This window comes from Elephas maximus, chromosome 26 (genome assembly GCF_024166365.1).
Source record: "Elephas maximus indicus isolate mEleMax1 chromosome 26, mEleMax1 primary haplotype, whole genome shotgun sequence".
Taxonomy (NCBI): Eukaryota; Metazoa; Chordata; class Mammalia; order Proboscidea; family Elephantidae; genus Elephas; species Elephas maximus.
Window position 1 is genome coordinate 39,520,519 of NC_064844.1, and position 16,101 is coordinate 39,536,619.

General features: G+C 42.6%; 1 protein-coding gene across 9 annotated transcripts in view; it reads left to right on the forward strand.

The window, feature by feature from the left end:
- Positions 1–16,101, forward strand: part of DZIP1L (DAZ interacting zinc finger protein 1 like) — an 85,150-nt gene that overhangs the window by 18,400 nt on the left and 50,649 nt on the right. For all 9 annotated transcript variants that reach the window (XM_049870275.1, XM_049870280.1, XM_049870276.1 and 6 more), the window contains 5 exons: positions 45–626; positions 4,386–4,470; positions 11,437–11,567; positions 12,241–12,402; positions 14,166–14,294. In XM_049870275.1, the coding sequence (XP_049726232.1) occupies positions 126–626; positions 4,386–4,470; positions 11,437–11,567; positions 12,241–12,402; positions 14,166–14,294 (1,008 nt within the window). In that variant the 5' untranslated portion in view covers positions 45–125. The remainder of the gene's footprint in view (positions 1–44; positions 627–4,385; positions 4,471–11,436; positions 11,568–12,240; positions 12,403–14,165; positions 14,295–16,101) is intronic.

Here is a 16,101-nt window from a genome sequence, read left to right on the forward strand (position 1 = left end):
CCACATGCACCTTGACCAACTTGGACTCACTTCTAATTTTCTAGGCCCTCTCTCAGGTCATTGGCCTGCTGCCGTGGCCTTGGTGGCACCCTTCTTCGGTGGTCAGCCCCAGGCTTCTCCCTCCCATGCAGTCCTCTGCAGCCACTACTGAGGGCCTCAGCAGCCCGCTCTTTGGGGCCTACACATTCCCTGCCTTCAAGTTCCAGCTGCGCCATGACAGCGTGGACTGGAGGCGCATCAGCGCCCTGGATGTGGAACGAGTGGTGCGGGAGCTGGACGTGGCCACCCTGCAGGAGAACATCGCTGGCGTCACCTTTTGCAACTTGGACGGGGAGACGTGCAGCCGCTGCGGACAGCCTGTGGACCCAGTGCTGCTCAAGGTACTGCGCCTGGCGCAGCTCACCATTGAGTACCTGCTACACTGCCAGGATTGCTTGAGTGCCAGCGTTGCCCAGCTTGAGGCCCAGCTGCAGGCCAGCATGGGTCAGCAGGAGCGTGGTCAGCAGGAGCTGGGCCGCCAGGCTGATGAGCTCAAGAGCATGAGAGAGGAGAGCCGCCGGTGCCGCAAGATGATCAGCACCCTGCAGCAGCTGCTCCTGCAGACAGGCACCCACGGCTACCACACGGTGAGGAATCTCCAGCACGGCTGGAAGAGTGGGAGGGCTGTGAGCCCCAGCCACTGGGCCACCACCTTGGACCCCGAAGCCACTGAGGGACATTCTCACTGGTTAGGAGCAGATTTTAGAGATACTGCTCACGGCCAGAGAGCCCAAGGGCATCTGATCAGGTTCTACCAAATGTGTGTGTGTGTGCTTCTGTGTGTAAACTACAGGTAGTCCCTGATTTAACATGGGGTTCTGTTCCGAAGACTCCATTGGAAGTTGGTCCAGACGTAAATCGAATATCTCTTTTTCTTTTTTTTAGTTTTCATTATTATTGCCATTTATTATCAGTATCTTTGCAAAGCCAATCTTTGAACATCTGCAAGTGAACAGCTGAGGATGATAACTTCAGCAAATTATATGGTGCAATATTGTATGTAGTCCATATTACTAATGATAAGATGTACACAAAAAAATGATGGTTGTAAATGCAGCTCATTATAATTTGAATACATCCTAAGTTGGCAGCCTGTACATGTGGGGGTTGTGTATGCATAGAGTGTGTTTGTATTTATCAAGATGGTGTGTGTCTGGTGTATATATGTGTAAATGTATGAAGGGTGTGTGTGTTATGGATACTGTGGATATGTGTGTGTGTTTAATGTGTGTATGTGAATTTTTGGAGGGTATATCCATGTGTGGTGTGTGTGTGTGTAGAGTTTGTGGTGTGTAATATGTGCTTGTTTGTGTGTATAACAACAACAAAAAAACCAAACTCATTGCCCTTGAGTCGATTCAGTTTTATAGTGACCCTATAGGACAGAATAGAACTTCCCTATAGGGTTTCCAAGGCTGTAAATCATTTTGGAAGCAGATTGCCACATCTTTCCCCTTTGGAGTGGCCGGTGGTTTGAACCACCAACCTTTCAGTTAGCAGCCAAGTGGTTAACCACTATGCCACCAGGGCTTCTTTTAGAAGGATGTATATAAGGATGTATTTATGGAGGGTGTGTGATTTATTCATGGGTACTTATGTGTGTATTAACAGAGGGTATGAGTGTGTCTGTATATATGGAGGGCTATGTGAGTATGATTTGTGTGTGTATGTAGAGAGGGTGGTGTGTAAAGGCTTGTGTGTATGTGTGGAATCAATGTGTGGTGAGGGGCTGGTGGAGGCAAGCCCTTTTTGGAAAAGTGACTCCATTATCCAACCAAGTGACAGTTCATCATTCAGAGCAGCATTTGAGTGTTTGCCTCTATCTCCATGGAAAGTGTAGGCTGAGGATACTCACCCTTTAAGAAACCATCATGGGAACCAGGTCCTGTGCCAGGCTCTGAGGATGTAGGCATAAGTCATGCTGGTTCAGGTCTTCAAGGAATTCATGGTTTGGGGGTAGGTGGGACAAAAAGAATCATTATGACACAATATTAATTGATAGAATGGTAATTGATATAATACGATATAAAGTTAATTATGATTTAAAAAAGGGGTAAGAATCCTTTCAGTAGGTGACAAAACAGTAACCTAACTAGGCTTAGGCCAATAGGAAACTTATTGGTTAATTTAAGTGAAAAGTCCAGGGATATGGTTGGTCTCAAGTGTGGCTTGCCCCAGGAATCAGATGATGTCACCAGAATCTCACATCTTTTTCCGCAGCCCTAGGCTCCTCTTCCTCTGTGTAGGTACCATCCTCAGAAAGTTTCTGTCCCTTGCAGTGGCAAGTTGTTCACTGCAATGCCAGCTGCTCATTTTCCTGGATTCAAGGCTGGCATGAAAGAGGGCCTACATTGGTCCCAGAATCACAGCCGATGTCTCACCATGTCTCATTGACTGTATTTGGGTCTTCTGCCCATCTCTGAACCAATCACAAGGCCTAGAGACTGTAGGTTCTGATTGGCTTCCATGGAGCCCAGGATGGACTGAAGGACTGAGAGTAAGGGAGAGGGTGATTCTCCTGAGGAAAGTTGAGGTGCTGTTATCAAAGGAAGAGGGTGCAGCTGCTGTTCAGCCAAAAGTGAACAAATGTCCACTACACATCAGGAAAGTGTTAGGAGTTGTGAAGCATAGAGGAGGGAGGGGGAGAGTCCTCCCAAGGTGGTTTTTAAATTGAGCCTCGAATGCTGAGCACAGTTTTGTGAACAAGTGTTATAGGCAGACATCAAGGTGCCATGCCAATGTGATGGAGGATGGCTTTTCATGGCTTGGGGGTGGGGTTTGTGTGGAGGTTGAAAGATGGTTAAAGATGGCACAGGAGAGAATAGCAGAGCCAGATCATGGTGGTCTTGAATGCCATACTAAGGAGTGTGAGTTTTAGTCTGATGACAGCGGGTAGCTGCCCAACTTCTGGTGCCTGGTTTGTGGCTGTGCTGTTTGAAGTGAGAAGGGGGAAGAGAGAAGGGTGGGATGAAAGAAGAGACTTGTGATTTGGAATAAGATGCCTTATACAATATCCTCTACCCCATCTAGCTGATTCTAACAACTAGAGGTTTGTTTGTGTCACTTTAGAACTACAGAGTACACAAAGTCTGTCAATCCAGGCTGTATCTTGATTGGGTTTGACTATGGGTGACAGAAAACCCCAAATAACATTTGTCTAAACTGGATAGAAGATTATTTCTCTCTCTCATGAACAAAATCTAGAGATAAGCAATCCAGGGACGTTATGAGATGCCACGATTATCAGGGACCCAGTTTTTTCTGTGTGTTGCTCTGTCAGCTTCATCGTGTGGCTCCTGCCTTATGGTCCATGATGGCTGCCTGAGTTCCAGCTCTCAGGTCTACATTCTATCCAACAGGAGGAGGGAGTGCGAGGAATGGCATGACTTGTTCTTTAATGACACTTGCTGGAAATTGCCTGTACCACTTTTTCTTACATGTCATTGACTAGCACTCGATCACACAGCCACACCTGGTTGTAAGGGAGACTTGCAGCCTTCCTTGGCCTCATGGCCAGCTACAGATCAGGGTTTCTATTACCAAGTAAAAAGGAGAAAATGGACATTGGGGAACAACTGGCAATTTCTGGCTCATTTGCCTTAATGCAAAAAGATAGGTTTTATTTAACCTGCCAACTTACCCCGATTGACTAGTAACGGAAGCTTGCAAAGCTGTGCTGGGAAAGATTTCTGAAGTTTAACGGTGGAAATGATAGATTGGCAGTGTCTGAGATGCATTTGGAGAGGGATGTGGAATTATAGCTGCTATTTATTTGCTGTTTTTGCCTCTGGTGATTCTTAACCCTGGGTGAGACCTCAGGATTTTTTTTTTTTTTTTGAAAATTTCAGACATATACAAAAGTAGAGTGAGTAATATAATGATCCTCCATCTACAACCACCCAACCCAACAGTTACCAACTCATGGCCAATGTTGTTTCGTCTGTTCCTATACCCGCTTTCCCCTGCCCCTGGATTGTTTTTAAGCTTATTTGTTACATAATTTTATCTGCAAATATATCAGTATTTGTCTAAAAGGCAAGGGCTTCCACTTTTAAGCAAACACACAATATCATTTCCACACACAGAAATCAAGAAGCATTCCCTTAATGTCATCAAATATTCAGCCAGTGTTCCCCATCCCTCAGGGCACTGGTAGTTTTTTAAATCTCCCCAGGTGTTTCTAATGTGCACTTGGGGTTGATGTCACTGCGTTACTCAGTAAATCAGATTCTTCATTTCTGAAGCAGCTCAGTGGTCCTGAGGGAATGGGAGTTTTTATGTGAGGGGAACCTAGATGACTCAGGTGATCCTAATCATGCCCTCCCCACTGCATCCTTTCTGTGTAGTGCCACCTGTGTGACAAGATGTTCATGAACGCCACCTTTCTCCGGGGCCACATCCAACGCAGGCATGCAGGCATGGCGGAAGGCGGTGAGTCCAGGCGGCAGCCCAGGGCCCTCCTGGGACTGTGGAAGGGCCTGGGGCTGGTGTTTAGTGGAGTAAGGGTGGGACATACACCAACAAACCTGCCTTCAGAACCCCATCATCTAGTTGAGGATGTGAGGCCTACCTAGGACGCTGGGCAGGGTTTCTGACCACGTGTGTTGGGGAGAAGGGGTGGGAGTCAGACAGGTGGGTTCCAGTCTTTTTCCCTTTCTATCGCACAATTATTTTCCCCTTCCCCATCACCCTTGAGTCTCAGTGGCCTCTACTGTGAATAGGGGCAGTCAGACCAAGTGACTTTGAAGGGCCCTTACCTCCCAGCCCTACCGTGAATCTGCCATTCTCTGACGCTAACTACCCATTGCCATCAGATTGATTCTGACTCACAGCAATCCCATGTGTGTCAGAGTAGAACTGTGTTCCATAGAGTTTTCAGTGGCTGACTTTTTAGAAGCAGATCACCGGGCCTTTCTTCCAAGGTGCTTCAGGGTGGCCTTGAACTGCCAACCTTTCAGTTAGTAGTTGAGTGAGTTAACCGTTTGGAGTAACCAGGGGCTCCAATGCTAACTACAAATGAGCTCAAATGGGGCAAATGAGCAGCTGACCATTTCTTTGACTTCTGTATTTAACATAACCTTATCATGACATAAAGGAGCCCTGGTAGTACAATGGTTAAGCTGAGGTTAATGGTTCGAACCCACCAGCTGCTCTGAGTGAGGAAGACCTGGAAATCTGCTCCTGTAAAGATTTCGGCCAAGAAAACCCTACTCTGCCACATGGGGTTGGTATGAGTTGGAATCGACTTAACAGCATGCAACAACAACAGTCATGACTTAATGACTTTAATTTTACCTTTTAAAACAACAAAATAAGTAGCAAAACTATGTTTTCCTCATGAAGAAATTTGCAGACTTCATTCATTTTTTAAGGTTCAACAAGAAATATCTTTTAAAATGTATAAATATAAAAATCCTACTAAATAAAACTTTTTTCTTATTTTTTCGTCTTTTCAACTTTTGAATTGCTGACTTTTCGGTTAGCAGTCGATCACTTTACATTGTGCCACCAGGGCTCCTGAACACGCTTAGAGTTTTAAGATAGTGTCATTTACCTAATTCTGTGCATTTATTACATGTCTAATTCTTCTTGGAGCTGCAGTAGAGGCTGCTAAGGAAAACTACATTTTCCATTTTTAAAAAATTTTTTATTGTGCTTTAAGTGAAAGTTTATAAATGAAGTCAGTCTCTCATACAAAAATTTATATATACCTTGCTATGTATTCCTAGTTGCATTCTCCCTAATGAGACAGCACACTCCTTCTCTCCACCCTCTATTTCCGTGTCTGTTCAGTCGATTTTCCATTTCTTAAGTAAACTTATTTTGATGAAAATATGTCTTTAATATAGAAAATATAAATTTAGAGAAGGGAAAATTAAAAATAATGAATAATATCACCAGTAAATGTTTTGGTGTATTCTGTCAGTTTATTTTTCTGTGTACATATATGGTCATCATATAGTATGCAGTTTTGACCACTGCTTATTTTCATTTAAGAATATATCATATTGTCCAGTGTCATGAAATCATCTTTGAAAGCATGATTTTTATTTTTTATTATTGTACTTTAGGTGAAGGTTTACTGAACAAACTTCTCATTATACAGTTAGTACACATATTGTTTTGTGACATTGGTTACCCAGCTCATGGTGTGTTGCCAGTCTCCCTTTTTGACCTCGGGTTCCCTATTACCAGCTTTCCTGTCCCCTCCTGACTTTTAGTCCTTGCCCCTGGGCTAGTGTGCCCCTTTAGTTTCCTTTTGTTTTATGGGCCTGTTTAATCTTTGGATGAAGGGTGAACCTCAGGAGTGACTTCCTTACTGAGCTAAAAGGGTGTCTGGGGGGCCATATTCTTGGGGTTTCTCCAGTCTCTGTCAGACCAGTAAGTCTGGTCTTTTTTTGCAAGTTAGAATTTTATTCCAGCTCTGTCCAGGAGCAGTCAGTGGTGGTAGCTGGACCCAGTCTGGTGGAGGCTGTGGTAGTTGTGGTCCATTTACCATCATATTTGGGCAAGAGTTTTTGGTTAGCAATTTTTTTCTTTCATGGTTTTATGTATGTTATCTCACTGTCTTCTTGCCTGCATGGCTTCTGCTGAGTAATCAGAGCTTAGTCTTATTGTGTCCCCTCTGTATGCGACTTTTCATTTTTCTTGAGCTGCTCTCAGGATTCTTTCTTTGTCTTTGGTTTTAGCGAGTGTGATTATGACATGCCTTGGTGATTTTCTTTTGGAGCCTATCCTATATGGGGTTCATTGAACTTCTTGGATGATCGGCTTTTCATCTTTCATGATACCAGGGAACTTTTCTGGCAGCAATTCTTCAGTGATCCTCTCTGCATTTTCTGTTTTCTCCCCCCTGTTCTAGAACTCCAATCACTTGCACATTTTTGCTTTTGATTGTATCCCACATCGTTCTCAGGGTTTCTTCATTCTTTTCTCTGATTTTTCCTCAAACAAAGTGGTATCCAAGTATTTGTCTTCAATTTTGCTGATCCTGTCTTCCATTGTTTCACACCTGCTCCTCAGACCTATGACACTGTCCATTTCTGAAATCTTGTTGTTTATCTCTAGAATTTCTAATTGCTGTTTTTGTGTGATTTCTAGTTGTGAATTTATTTTGACATTTTGTTCCTGTATTATTTTCCTGAATTCTTCCATTGTTTTGTCTGTCTTTTCCATGATTTTCTCTCCCTTTTCCATGATTTTCTCTGCTTTTTCCATGATTTTGTTTATTTTTTCCTCATTTTTGCCTACTTTTGCCTTCAACCCTTGGGTAGCTCTGAATATTAGAGATTTGAGTTCCCTATCAGGTAGTTCCGGTGGCTTTTCTTCTACTGGAAGGTCATCTGGTGTTTTATTTTGGATGCCTACTGGAACCATCTGTCCTTTTTTTTATGTTTTGATATAGTCTGCTGTCTTCAGGATGTTCAGTAGTTATTTTCTTTATTGATTGATTATAGATTTGTTTATTTTGTCCTCCTTTTTTGTTTATTTGGTTATGTCTGAGCTGACATGTTGGAGGTTCTCTGTTGTTTGCTGATCTGTGAGCACAATACTTCTCACCACCTTGTCCAATAGACAGGGCCATTTGCTCAGCTATGGACCAGTAGGGCAGGTCCAGTGCAAGGGGAGGGGCTGGGATGGGTTGTTTGTGGCACATACTGGGGCTGACAGGGCAGGGGTGGGGGTTAGTGCATGGTATGTTCTGGTAGACTCCCTGTGCTGCTTGGGAGTGTGATGTTCAGTGTATGCTGCAGATAGGGAGGAGGGGAAGGGGTGAGGTTGTGATGTGTGGAGCTGAGTGGGTGTGGGAAAGAAGAGAAAGAGGAGCAAGAAACAGGAGCCAAAAAAGAAAAAAAAAAGTGCTGATGGAGCCTGCCATTGGATTGGTACAGACCTGAGGAAGCTGGTCCTGGTGGCTTTCTAGACAGGCAGTGAGGCACAGCCTGTCAAGAAGGGACAGATACAGCACATGCAGCTAGATGGGCAGGAGAAAGGAAAGGTAGGAAGGGAGAGAGAGATAAGAAACTGATTTAAGAAAAAAAAGGAGAGAGAAAGGCACACATGGCTAGGTGATTAGGAGAAAGGAATGGAAGGAATGTAGAGAGAGACAAAAAAACATGAAAAAAAAAAAAGAAGAAGAGAGAAAAGAAAAACGCCCCAAGGGAGCCCACCGGAAGTGGGTCCCCAGCTAAATGGTGCTGCACAGCTTGTCAAGAAGGAGCAAGATGGTGGACGGTATCAGGTGTTCAGAAGAAGGGTAAGGAAGGAGGATAGAGAGAGATAAGAAACTGAGAAAAAAAAGAAGAAAGAAAGTAAAGAAGAAGAAAAAAAGGCCCCAAGGGAGCCCACTGGAAGTGGGTCTCCAGCCAAGTGGCACTGCACAACCTGTCAAGAGATGGCACACAGCACCAGGTGTTCAGGAGAAGGGTAAGGAAGGAAGGTAGAGGGAGACAAGAAATCGAGAAAAGAGAAGCAGAGAGAAAGAAGGAAAGAAAGAAAAAAAAAATACCCCAAGGGAGCTTACTGGGGTGGTAGTACGGACCGGAGAAGTGATTCTCCAGCCTCGCAGCACTGCACAGCCTGTCTAGAAGGGGCAGAGATGGCACACAGCACCAGGTGTTCAAGAGAAAGAAGGGGAAGATGGTAGAATGAGACAAGACATCAAAAAAAAGAAAAAAAAATCTGCAAGGAAGCCCACTAGCTTGGCAGCGCGGATCAGGGAAGTGGCTCCCAAGCTGCTAGGCATTTCACAGCTCTTCTAGAAGGGGCAGAGGTGGCACCCAGTGCCAGGTATTCAGGAGATGGGAAAAGAAGGAGAGTGGAGAGAGACAAGAATCCAAGAAATGAAGAAAAACAAAAACGAAAAAAGAGAGAGAAAAAAAATGCCCCCAAGAATCCCACTGACATAGCGGGGAAGTGGTTCCTCAGCTGAGTGACACTTCACACCTGTCAAGAAGGAGCAGAGATGGCACACAGAGCCAGATGTTCAAGAGAAAGGAAGGGAAGGAGGTGAGAGAGAGAGAAGAACCAAAAGAAGCTGAAAAAAGCAGTAACAGGAACAAAATATGGCACCGGAGGAGCTGTCCAGTGTGGGCAGGGTGAATCCAAGTGGCATGGAGCCAGTGCCTTCCTGGTTGGGCAACCGTGGCCCACTGGGAAGTGGCAGAGGCCAAGCAAGCGAAGAAGAGTCGGGGGTGGGAAAGCATGTATTGGTGGTTTTTCGGTGCTCAGTCTCCTGCTGGGAGCCCGGTGGCTGAGGAGCTGAAGATGGTGAATCTGTGCCACGTTAGCTGATAGGGCACCTCCACTCTGTATCTCTCCTCGCTCTCTGTTCTCTTTCAGTTTCTTATTCCCTTTGGTGCTTGGTTGAGTTCTTCATCTCTTCATTTGACACTTAGAGTTCCGCGATTGATGTTTGTCTCTGTTTTACTTAGTTTTTTGGGTCTTTGCTATGGAGGGATGGCATGATGCTTCTGTCTATACTGCCATGTTGGGTCTGCCTCTCCCTAAAAGCATCCTTTTTAAATATCTGAATAGTGTTCCACCATGTGGCTATCATAACTTATTTCACAATATCCTTCTCTTGAATATATGGGTTACTGAAAAATTTCCCTATTATAAATCACAGTATGGTGAATATTCTTGATTGTAAATCTTTGTGCATATCTCTGATTATTTCCTTAATGTAAAGTGCTGCAAGGGGAGAGAAAATTGGCTCTCAAGAAAGCTCTTGCTATGTTATATTCATGAGCATTTTGTTCTCAGGCAGGCGGCTTCCCTGATGCCCCAGTGCTTGTGTTCTACACTTACTTGAAATCACTTTATTAAATCAAATTAATTTTTACTGCATCTAAAAATTGCTTGTTTCCAAAAAGTCCAACCTGAGAAAAACCATGTCTCTTTTCAAAGAAGAGGCTTCGAGTTTTAATAATAGCACCATCTATCTAATAATCACTAAATATATGTTAAAAAATAGTAAATGTTTAAGTACGATTGTCTTTCTCACTAACCCTTAACTCTTGCTTTACCAGTATGTGGTTTAGTTAGAATGTTCTTTTATAATTCATTCTGAATCTATTCTTTTTTTTTTTTTTTAACTTAAACATTTTAGAGTATACACTTAAAGCAGCTGTGGTTAAAATGTTCCTTCATAACACATGCTGCCTTTCTTTCCTTCGAAATTTAAAACTATGCACTTAAAGCTACGTTACTCGTTCTGTATCTTGATTGTAATGGTGTTTTCTCAGATATATGTATTTGTCAAAACCCATTGAACTATATATTTGAAATGGGTGCTTTTTTTGGTAGGAGTTGTTTTAAATATATATTGTGGTAGCAAAACATTTGCCATTTCATCAGTCTTCACATGTATAGTTCAGCGACATTAATTCTGTTTGTTCATCATGCTGTTCAAATATCACCATGAACTGTTCTGGAAATTTTCCAACACAAATGAGTGCATTTTATTGTATGTAGATTATAATTCAATAAAGTTGGTTTAAAAAAAAAAGCTGTATTACAGAAAAAAGAGCAAATTTAAAACTACAATTATTTTCATTGCTTTAAAGTCCCCTCTGCTGTCAGGTCAGAGATGTGTTCTTTGTACAGTGTGTACTTAATCGTGTGCGCATGCTCATTGGTACTCTGCTTCTGTTATTCTAGAAATTTTGCATTCACATCTCCACACGTCAGTACTGTCAAAATATATATTTTAATTGACAGCACCGTGGTGGTGGTATTGTTAGTTGCTGTTAAGTCGATCCCAACTCATGGCCACCCTGTGTGTGCAGAGTATAATTGTGCTTTATAGGTTTTTTAAGGCTTTGCCCTTTGGGAAGCAGATTGCCAGGCCTGTCTTCTGAGGTACCTCTGGGTAGTAGTCACCCTGTTGGCTAGTAGTCGAGTGCTTTACCATTTATGCCACCCTGGGACTCATCACTGCAATGATAAAAATGATAGTTCACACTTATTGAACTGTCATGTCAGGCATTATGCTAAGCATCTTGCATTATTATCACATTACATCCTCACAACAATTCTCTGAATTAGATGTCATTATTATCCCATTTTGGAGCCCTGGTGCTGCAGCGGTTAACAGCTTGGCTGCTAACCAAAAAGTCGCAGTTTGAATCCACCAGCTGCTCCTTGGAAACCCTATGGGGCAGTTCTCTGTCCTATAGGGTCACTAGGAACTGGAATTAACTCGATGGCAACAGGTTTGGTCTTTTTGGTGTATTATCCCATTGTGCAGTTTGGGGAAACTGAGGATCAAGGAGTTATGTAATCTGCCCAAGGTCCACCTACAATGCGGGAGACTGAAGTGTGACTGCAGAGGCTAGGAACTATATACACTTTATTGCCCTTTTGATTTAACTTGGTCACCTTCTCTTTGCACAGACCCCACGGGAAAACAGAAGAAGCAGGAACAGCCAGTGGAAAAGGTGCTGGAAGAGCTGCAAGCCAAGCTGAAGTGGACCCAAGAAGAGCTGGAAACCCAGAGGGAGGCTGAGAGGCAGCGGCGGCTCCAGGTGGGCACGGAGAAGAAACGTCAGGGAGACTTGGGGTTGTGGACTACCCAGGAGACCCACGAGGCTCATATATTCCTCAGGGCCAAAATTCCTGCAGCCTTTTCCAGAGTTGGGAGTCAGAGCAAGACTAATGCCTTTCTGGACTTGGCAAATGATTTTAGGTAGCCTGGAAAGGAAAATTAAATTCTATTGCCAGACCTGTACGGCCAAAAGTGGAGCAGAGAGTTATAGTCTCCAGCAATATTCAACATTCTCTGAGGGTACTCCGGCCTGAATTTTAACTTCTTATACTGTTCTGTTAGCTAGCTCTTTGAGGACAAAGGCTGGGTCTGATCCTAAAAGCTCCAGAACCTAACCCAGAGGAGATGCCCAATAAATATTTTTAGAAAGAAAATGCATAAACTTACCTCATTGATTTCTTCATTTATTCCTTATTTACCCAGAATGCATTTATTGATCAGCTGTGCCAGGTATTGTGAAGAATATAAAGAGAGAGAAGACATGATCCCTATCATCGACAGACTTTATGATTTAGATAAGACTGTGCCTCACTCCAAGTCTAAACAACGGGGACTGTGGGATAAATGTTCTTTCGGTCTCCCTAGCAGGTCTTTGGTAAATACTTGCCATAATGTGGAATTAATGATTCCATCGTGCTTGCTTTTCTTTGTAGGAAGCAGAGATCATTCGTCAGAAGGAAATAGAAGCTAAGAAAGAATTTGATGAATGGAAAGAAAAAGAGATGAAGAACCTTTATAGAGAAATAGACAAGCTAAAGAAATTATTTTGGGATGAATTTAAAAGTGTTGCCAACCAGAACTCTGTGCTAGAAGAGGTACCCTAAATAAAAGGCTTTTCGAATTCCTTTTGTTGAAAATCTGCTTCTTCTCAAAATTCGTTTCTTAGTTTGTACAAGTCTTATAGATTCCAGAGGCCAGGGTCTGGCTTTGAATCCTTGCTCCATCACATACTGTGTGACCTTGGGTGAGTTACATAACCTCTCTGTGCCTCAATTTCCTTTTTGCAAGATAGGTTGCTGAAAGCATTAAATTAGCACATATGCAGCACTTAGTACAGTGTCTGGTATATAGCAAGAACTCCCTAGATAGGATCCTTATTTTCGCAAAGGGTTTTTTGTCACTGGACAAGAAATGAGACAAAATTTAAGTGAATTCTTTTCTTTCCCAACAAATATTCGCTGAACTCTAGCTGTTGCCCAGACACTCTGTTGGGCTTTGTGGGGGATCACAAAAAATAGGTAATATTTACAGATTGTATTTAGTATTTTCCAGCCCTGGTACAGAGCAGTTTGTACAGGCTAACTTTTAATCTTTATAACAACAAAACAGCCATTATATTCTCCGTGTAGGTACATCACTAGCTTATTAATTTCTTTTAATGTTCTTAAAAAAAAAAAGCTTTACAGGTAAGGAAATTGAGGCCAGTAACTTCCCCAAGGTCATTCAGCCAGTAAGCGATAGAGCTGGGATTTGAACCTAGCTCTTTAAACTCCAAAGACCCTATTTTTCTACTGGATGTACTATCAAGTTTATTCAGAAAAACATTATTAAAGCTATCACTGGACCATATCTTTCCATACAAGCTTGTATGACTAAAATTGTATCAGGGAAAATTTTTGAGGAATAGTATTTTCAAAATGTGTTTAGTTCTCATAAGCTATCCTAAGATCAAGGAAAATCTTTTCTTGTGTTTTTGAAAGTAAACTGACTTCTAGTGTTTTTCACAATCATTCTACGTTTCGCCTAAAGAAACACCCAGGTAACTTTCCTAAAAGAGGATTGTCATAGGAGATGGCTGGTGTGTTGGGTGATCCACCAACTCAGCCTGAGATGGAGAGTTAAGGATGGAGCGCAGTGGGGTATATGTGTGTAATCTATAATGGCCGTAGCCCTGTCATCCTAAATGTTCCCCCACAGTGGCCAGAGATGACTTGTGGAAGACAGGGTGCTGCTCCACAATATGGAGCATGCTCTTAACACCCACCTCTGTGGCTATGATTCTGGAGTCATCTAAACCTCCTCTGACTTGCACATTTCCCCGGACGCAGCTGAGTTATTGCTGCAATACATGGCGTTTGAGTTCTTAACTGCTGCTTCCATCAGGCGACCTTGGGTTTTGAGTACAGCACAATTTCAGTGAAATTGAAATTACGCTCTTGAATTCTGTTCTTCGATGGGAACCTGCTTCTCCTGTACAAGGGCTGACCCCTCAGGAGAACTCTAAAGAGAACGAGTTGCCATCAAGGTGATACTGACTCATGGTGACCCCAGGTATATTAGAGTAGAACTGTGCTCTGTCAGGTTTTCAATGGTGATTTTTCAGAAGTAGATTGCTAGGTTTTCTTTTGAGACGCCTTTGGGTGGACTCAAACCTCCAACCTTTGGTTAACAGTCAAGTTCGTAGCCTGTAGGAGAACCATAGTGAAGGGGAATGTTGATTTTTGTGACTATTTGTAGGGATGTAAGTATTTAGTTGGGGGTTCTTGTTCGGGATAAGGTGTGCCCTTTAGACGCAGTTCAAGGTATAAAAGACATCATGATCAGATGTTCATCTAAATAACTGTCTTGGCCTTTTCAGAAACTGCAGGTGCTGCAGTCCCACAGTGTGGCAGAGTCTAATCTTGAGTTCCTGAGGGATGAGGAGCCTAAGGAGCGACTCAGGCTTGCACAGGAGCTCCAGGCCCTGAGGGAGAAGATGGGAATTCAGGTAAGCTGATGCCCCAGGCTTTTCTTCCCAGATCTGGCCAAGAACCATGTTTAGTCTCTTTTTCTTGCTGTATGGATTTAGATAAGTTCTGCAACACTTCCAATAGGGTTCTAGGTGAGGATGGTGACATGCATGTGTGCAATATCAGATTTACCTGGGGCTCTTTTTCAAAATACATACAGCTGTGCCTCCTGTTTGACACTTCTGCCCCCATTCTGATCTCAATCCAGTTGAAAAAAACTCTCAGAAAGTGTGGTAGTCTCCTAATTTAAGATCCCAGTACCCAGTGCCTTGGGATGAATTCAGTGGTATTTAATAACCAGCTCTCCAGAATGAAAAAAACTCTGATTGTAGCATTTGCCGGTTTCCATGGTGTAAATATTCCCACCATGGATGATTGCAAGCTACCAGTATGATGGTTACTGTATGTAGAGGACATGTGCTCCATCTGCTCTTGCAAGCCTGTAGGAGACAGTTGCAGCCCCACTGAATGAATCTTAAGTCCATTTATATGATGGTCTGTTCGCTGACGAATTCAGTGACAAGGAAGGACAATGGGCTCAGTCCATAAATCATGCTGTGCTTCTGTTTCGTTCTCAAGTTTGTTGAGAAAGAGCTTAGTGTCTAACTTTTCACAAGTCTCACATTTTGAAAAAGGCCATTCTTTATCTGTGAACTGTGTTCACATCCCATGCTGACTTTTCTGTTAATGGTGCTTTTCTTACCAATTTGTGAGTTTGTATAAGGCATGGAAATGAACCCTTTGTTCTTGTTAGGCTATTTTCCTCAGTTTTCTATGGGTTCTTCAAATTTGTTTATCATGAGTTTGGACATCCAAAAATTTATAATGTTTATGTGGTCAAAATTATAAAATTATCGATCTTTTCTTTGTGGCCTTTCCTATTCTAAGATTAAAAAAACTGTGTTTTTGTTTAGTACCTTTATGGCCTTATTATTTTTTTTTTTAAGTGTTAAATTATTTTTAGTTTTAAATATATTTTATTGTGTTTTTGGTGAAAGTTTACACAGCAAATTAGGTTCTCATTTAGTAATTTCTATGCATATTCCTTTGGACTAATCTTTCCCTTGTATCTTTAGTTTTCTTCATTTTCTCTTGCTCCCAAAAGAATGAGACCAGTGGAGTACCTTAGATGGCCACTCACAGGCTTTTAAGACCCCAGACGCTACTCACCAAAGTAGAATGTAGAACATTTTCTTTATAAACTATGTTATGCCAATTGAGCTAGATGTTCCCCAAGACCATGGTTCCCACAGCCCTCAGCCCAGCAATTTGGTCCCTCAGGGAGTTTGGATTTGTCTATGGAGCTACCAGGACCTTGCCTTGTACGGGCTGTGCTGGCTTCCCTAGTATTGTATACTGTCTTACCCTTCACCACAGTTACCACTTCTCCATTGTCTATTGAGCATTTTTCCATCCCCACCCCTCCCCTCCCTTGTAACCATCAAAGGTTGTTTCTTTTTGCTTGTAAACCTTTTCATGTGTTTTTACAGTAGTGGTCTCATACAATATGTGTCCTTTCGTGATTGACTTATTTCACTCAGAATAATGCCCTTCAGATTCACCCATGTTATGAGATGCTCTGCAGGTTCATCATTGTTCTTTGTCTTTGCGTAATATTCCATTGTTTGTATGTACCACAGTTTGTTTATCCATTCATCTGTTGATTGGCATCTAGGTTGTTTCCATCTTTTTACTATTGTTAACAATACTGCATTGAACATGGATGTGCATACGTCTATTCGTGTGAGACTCTTATTTCTCTAGGATATATTCCTAGGAGTGGGA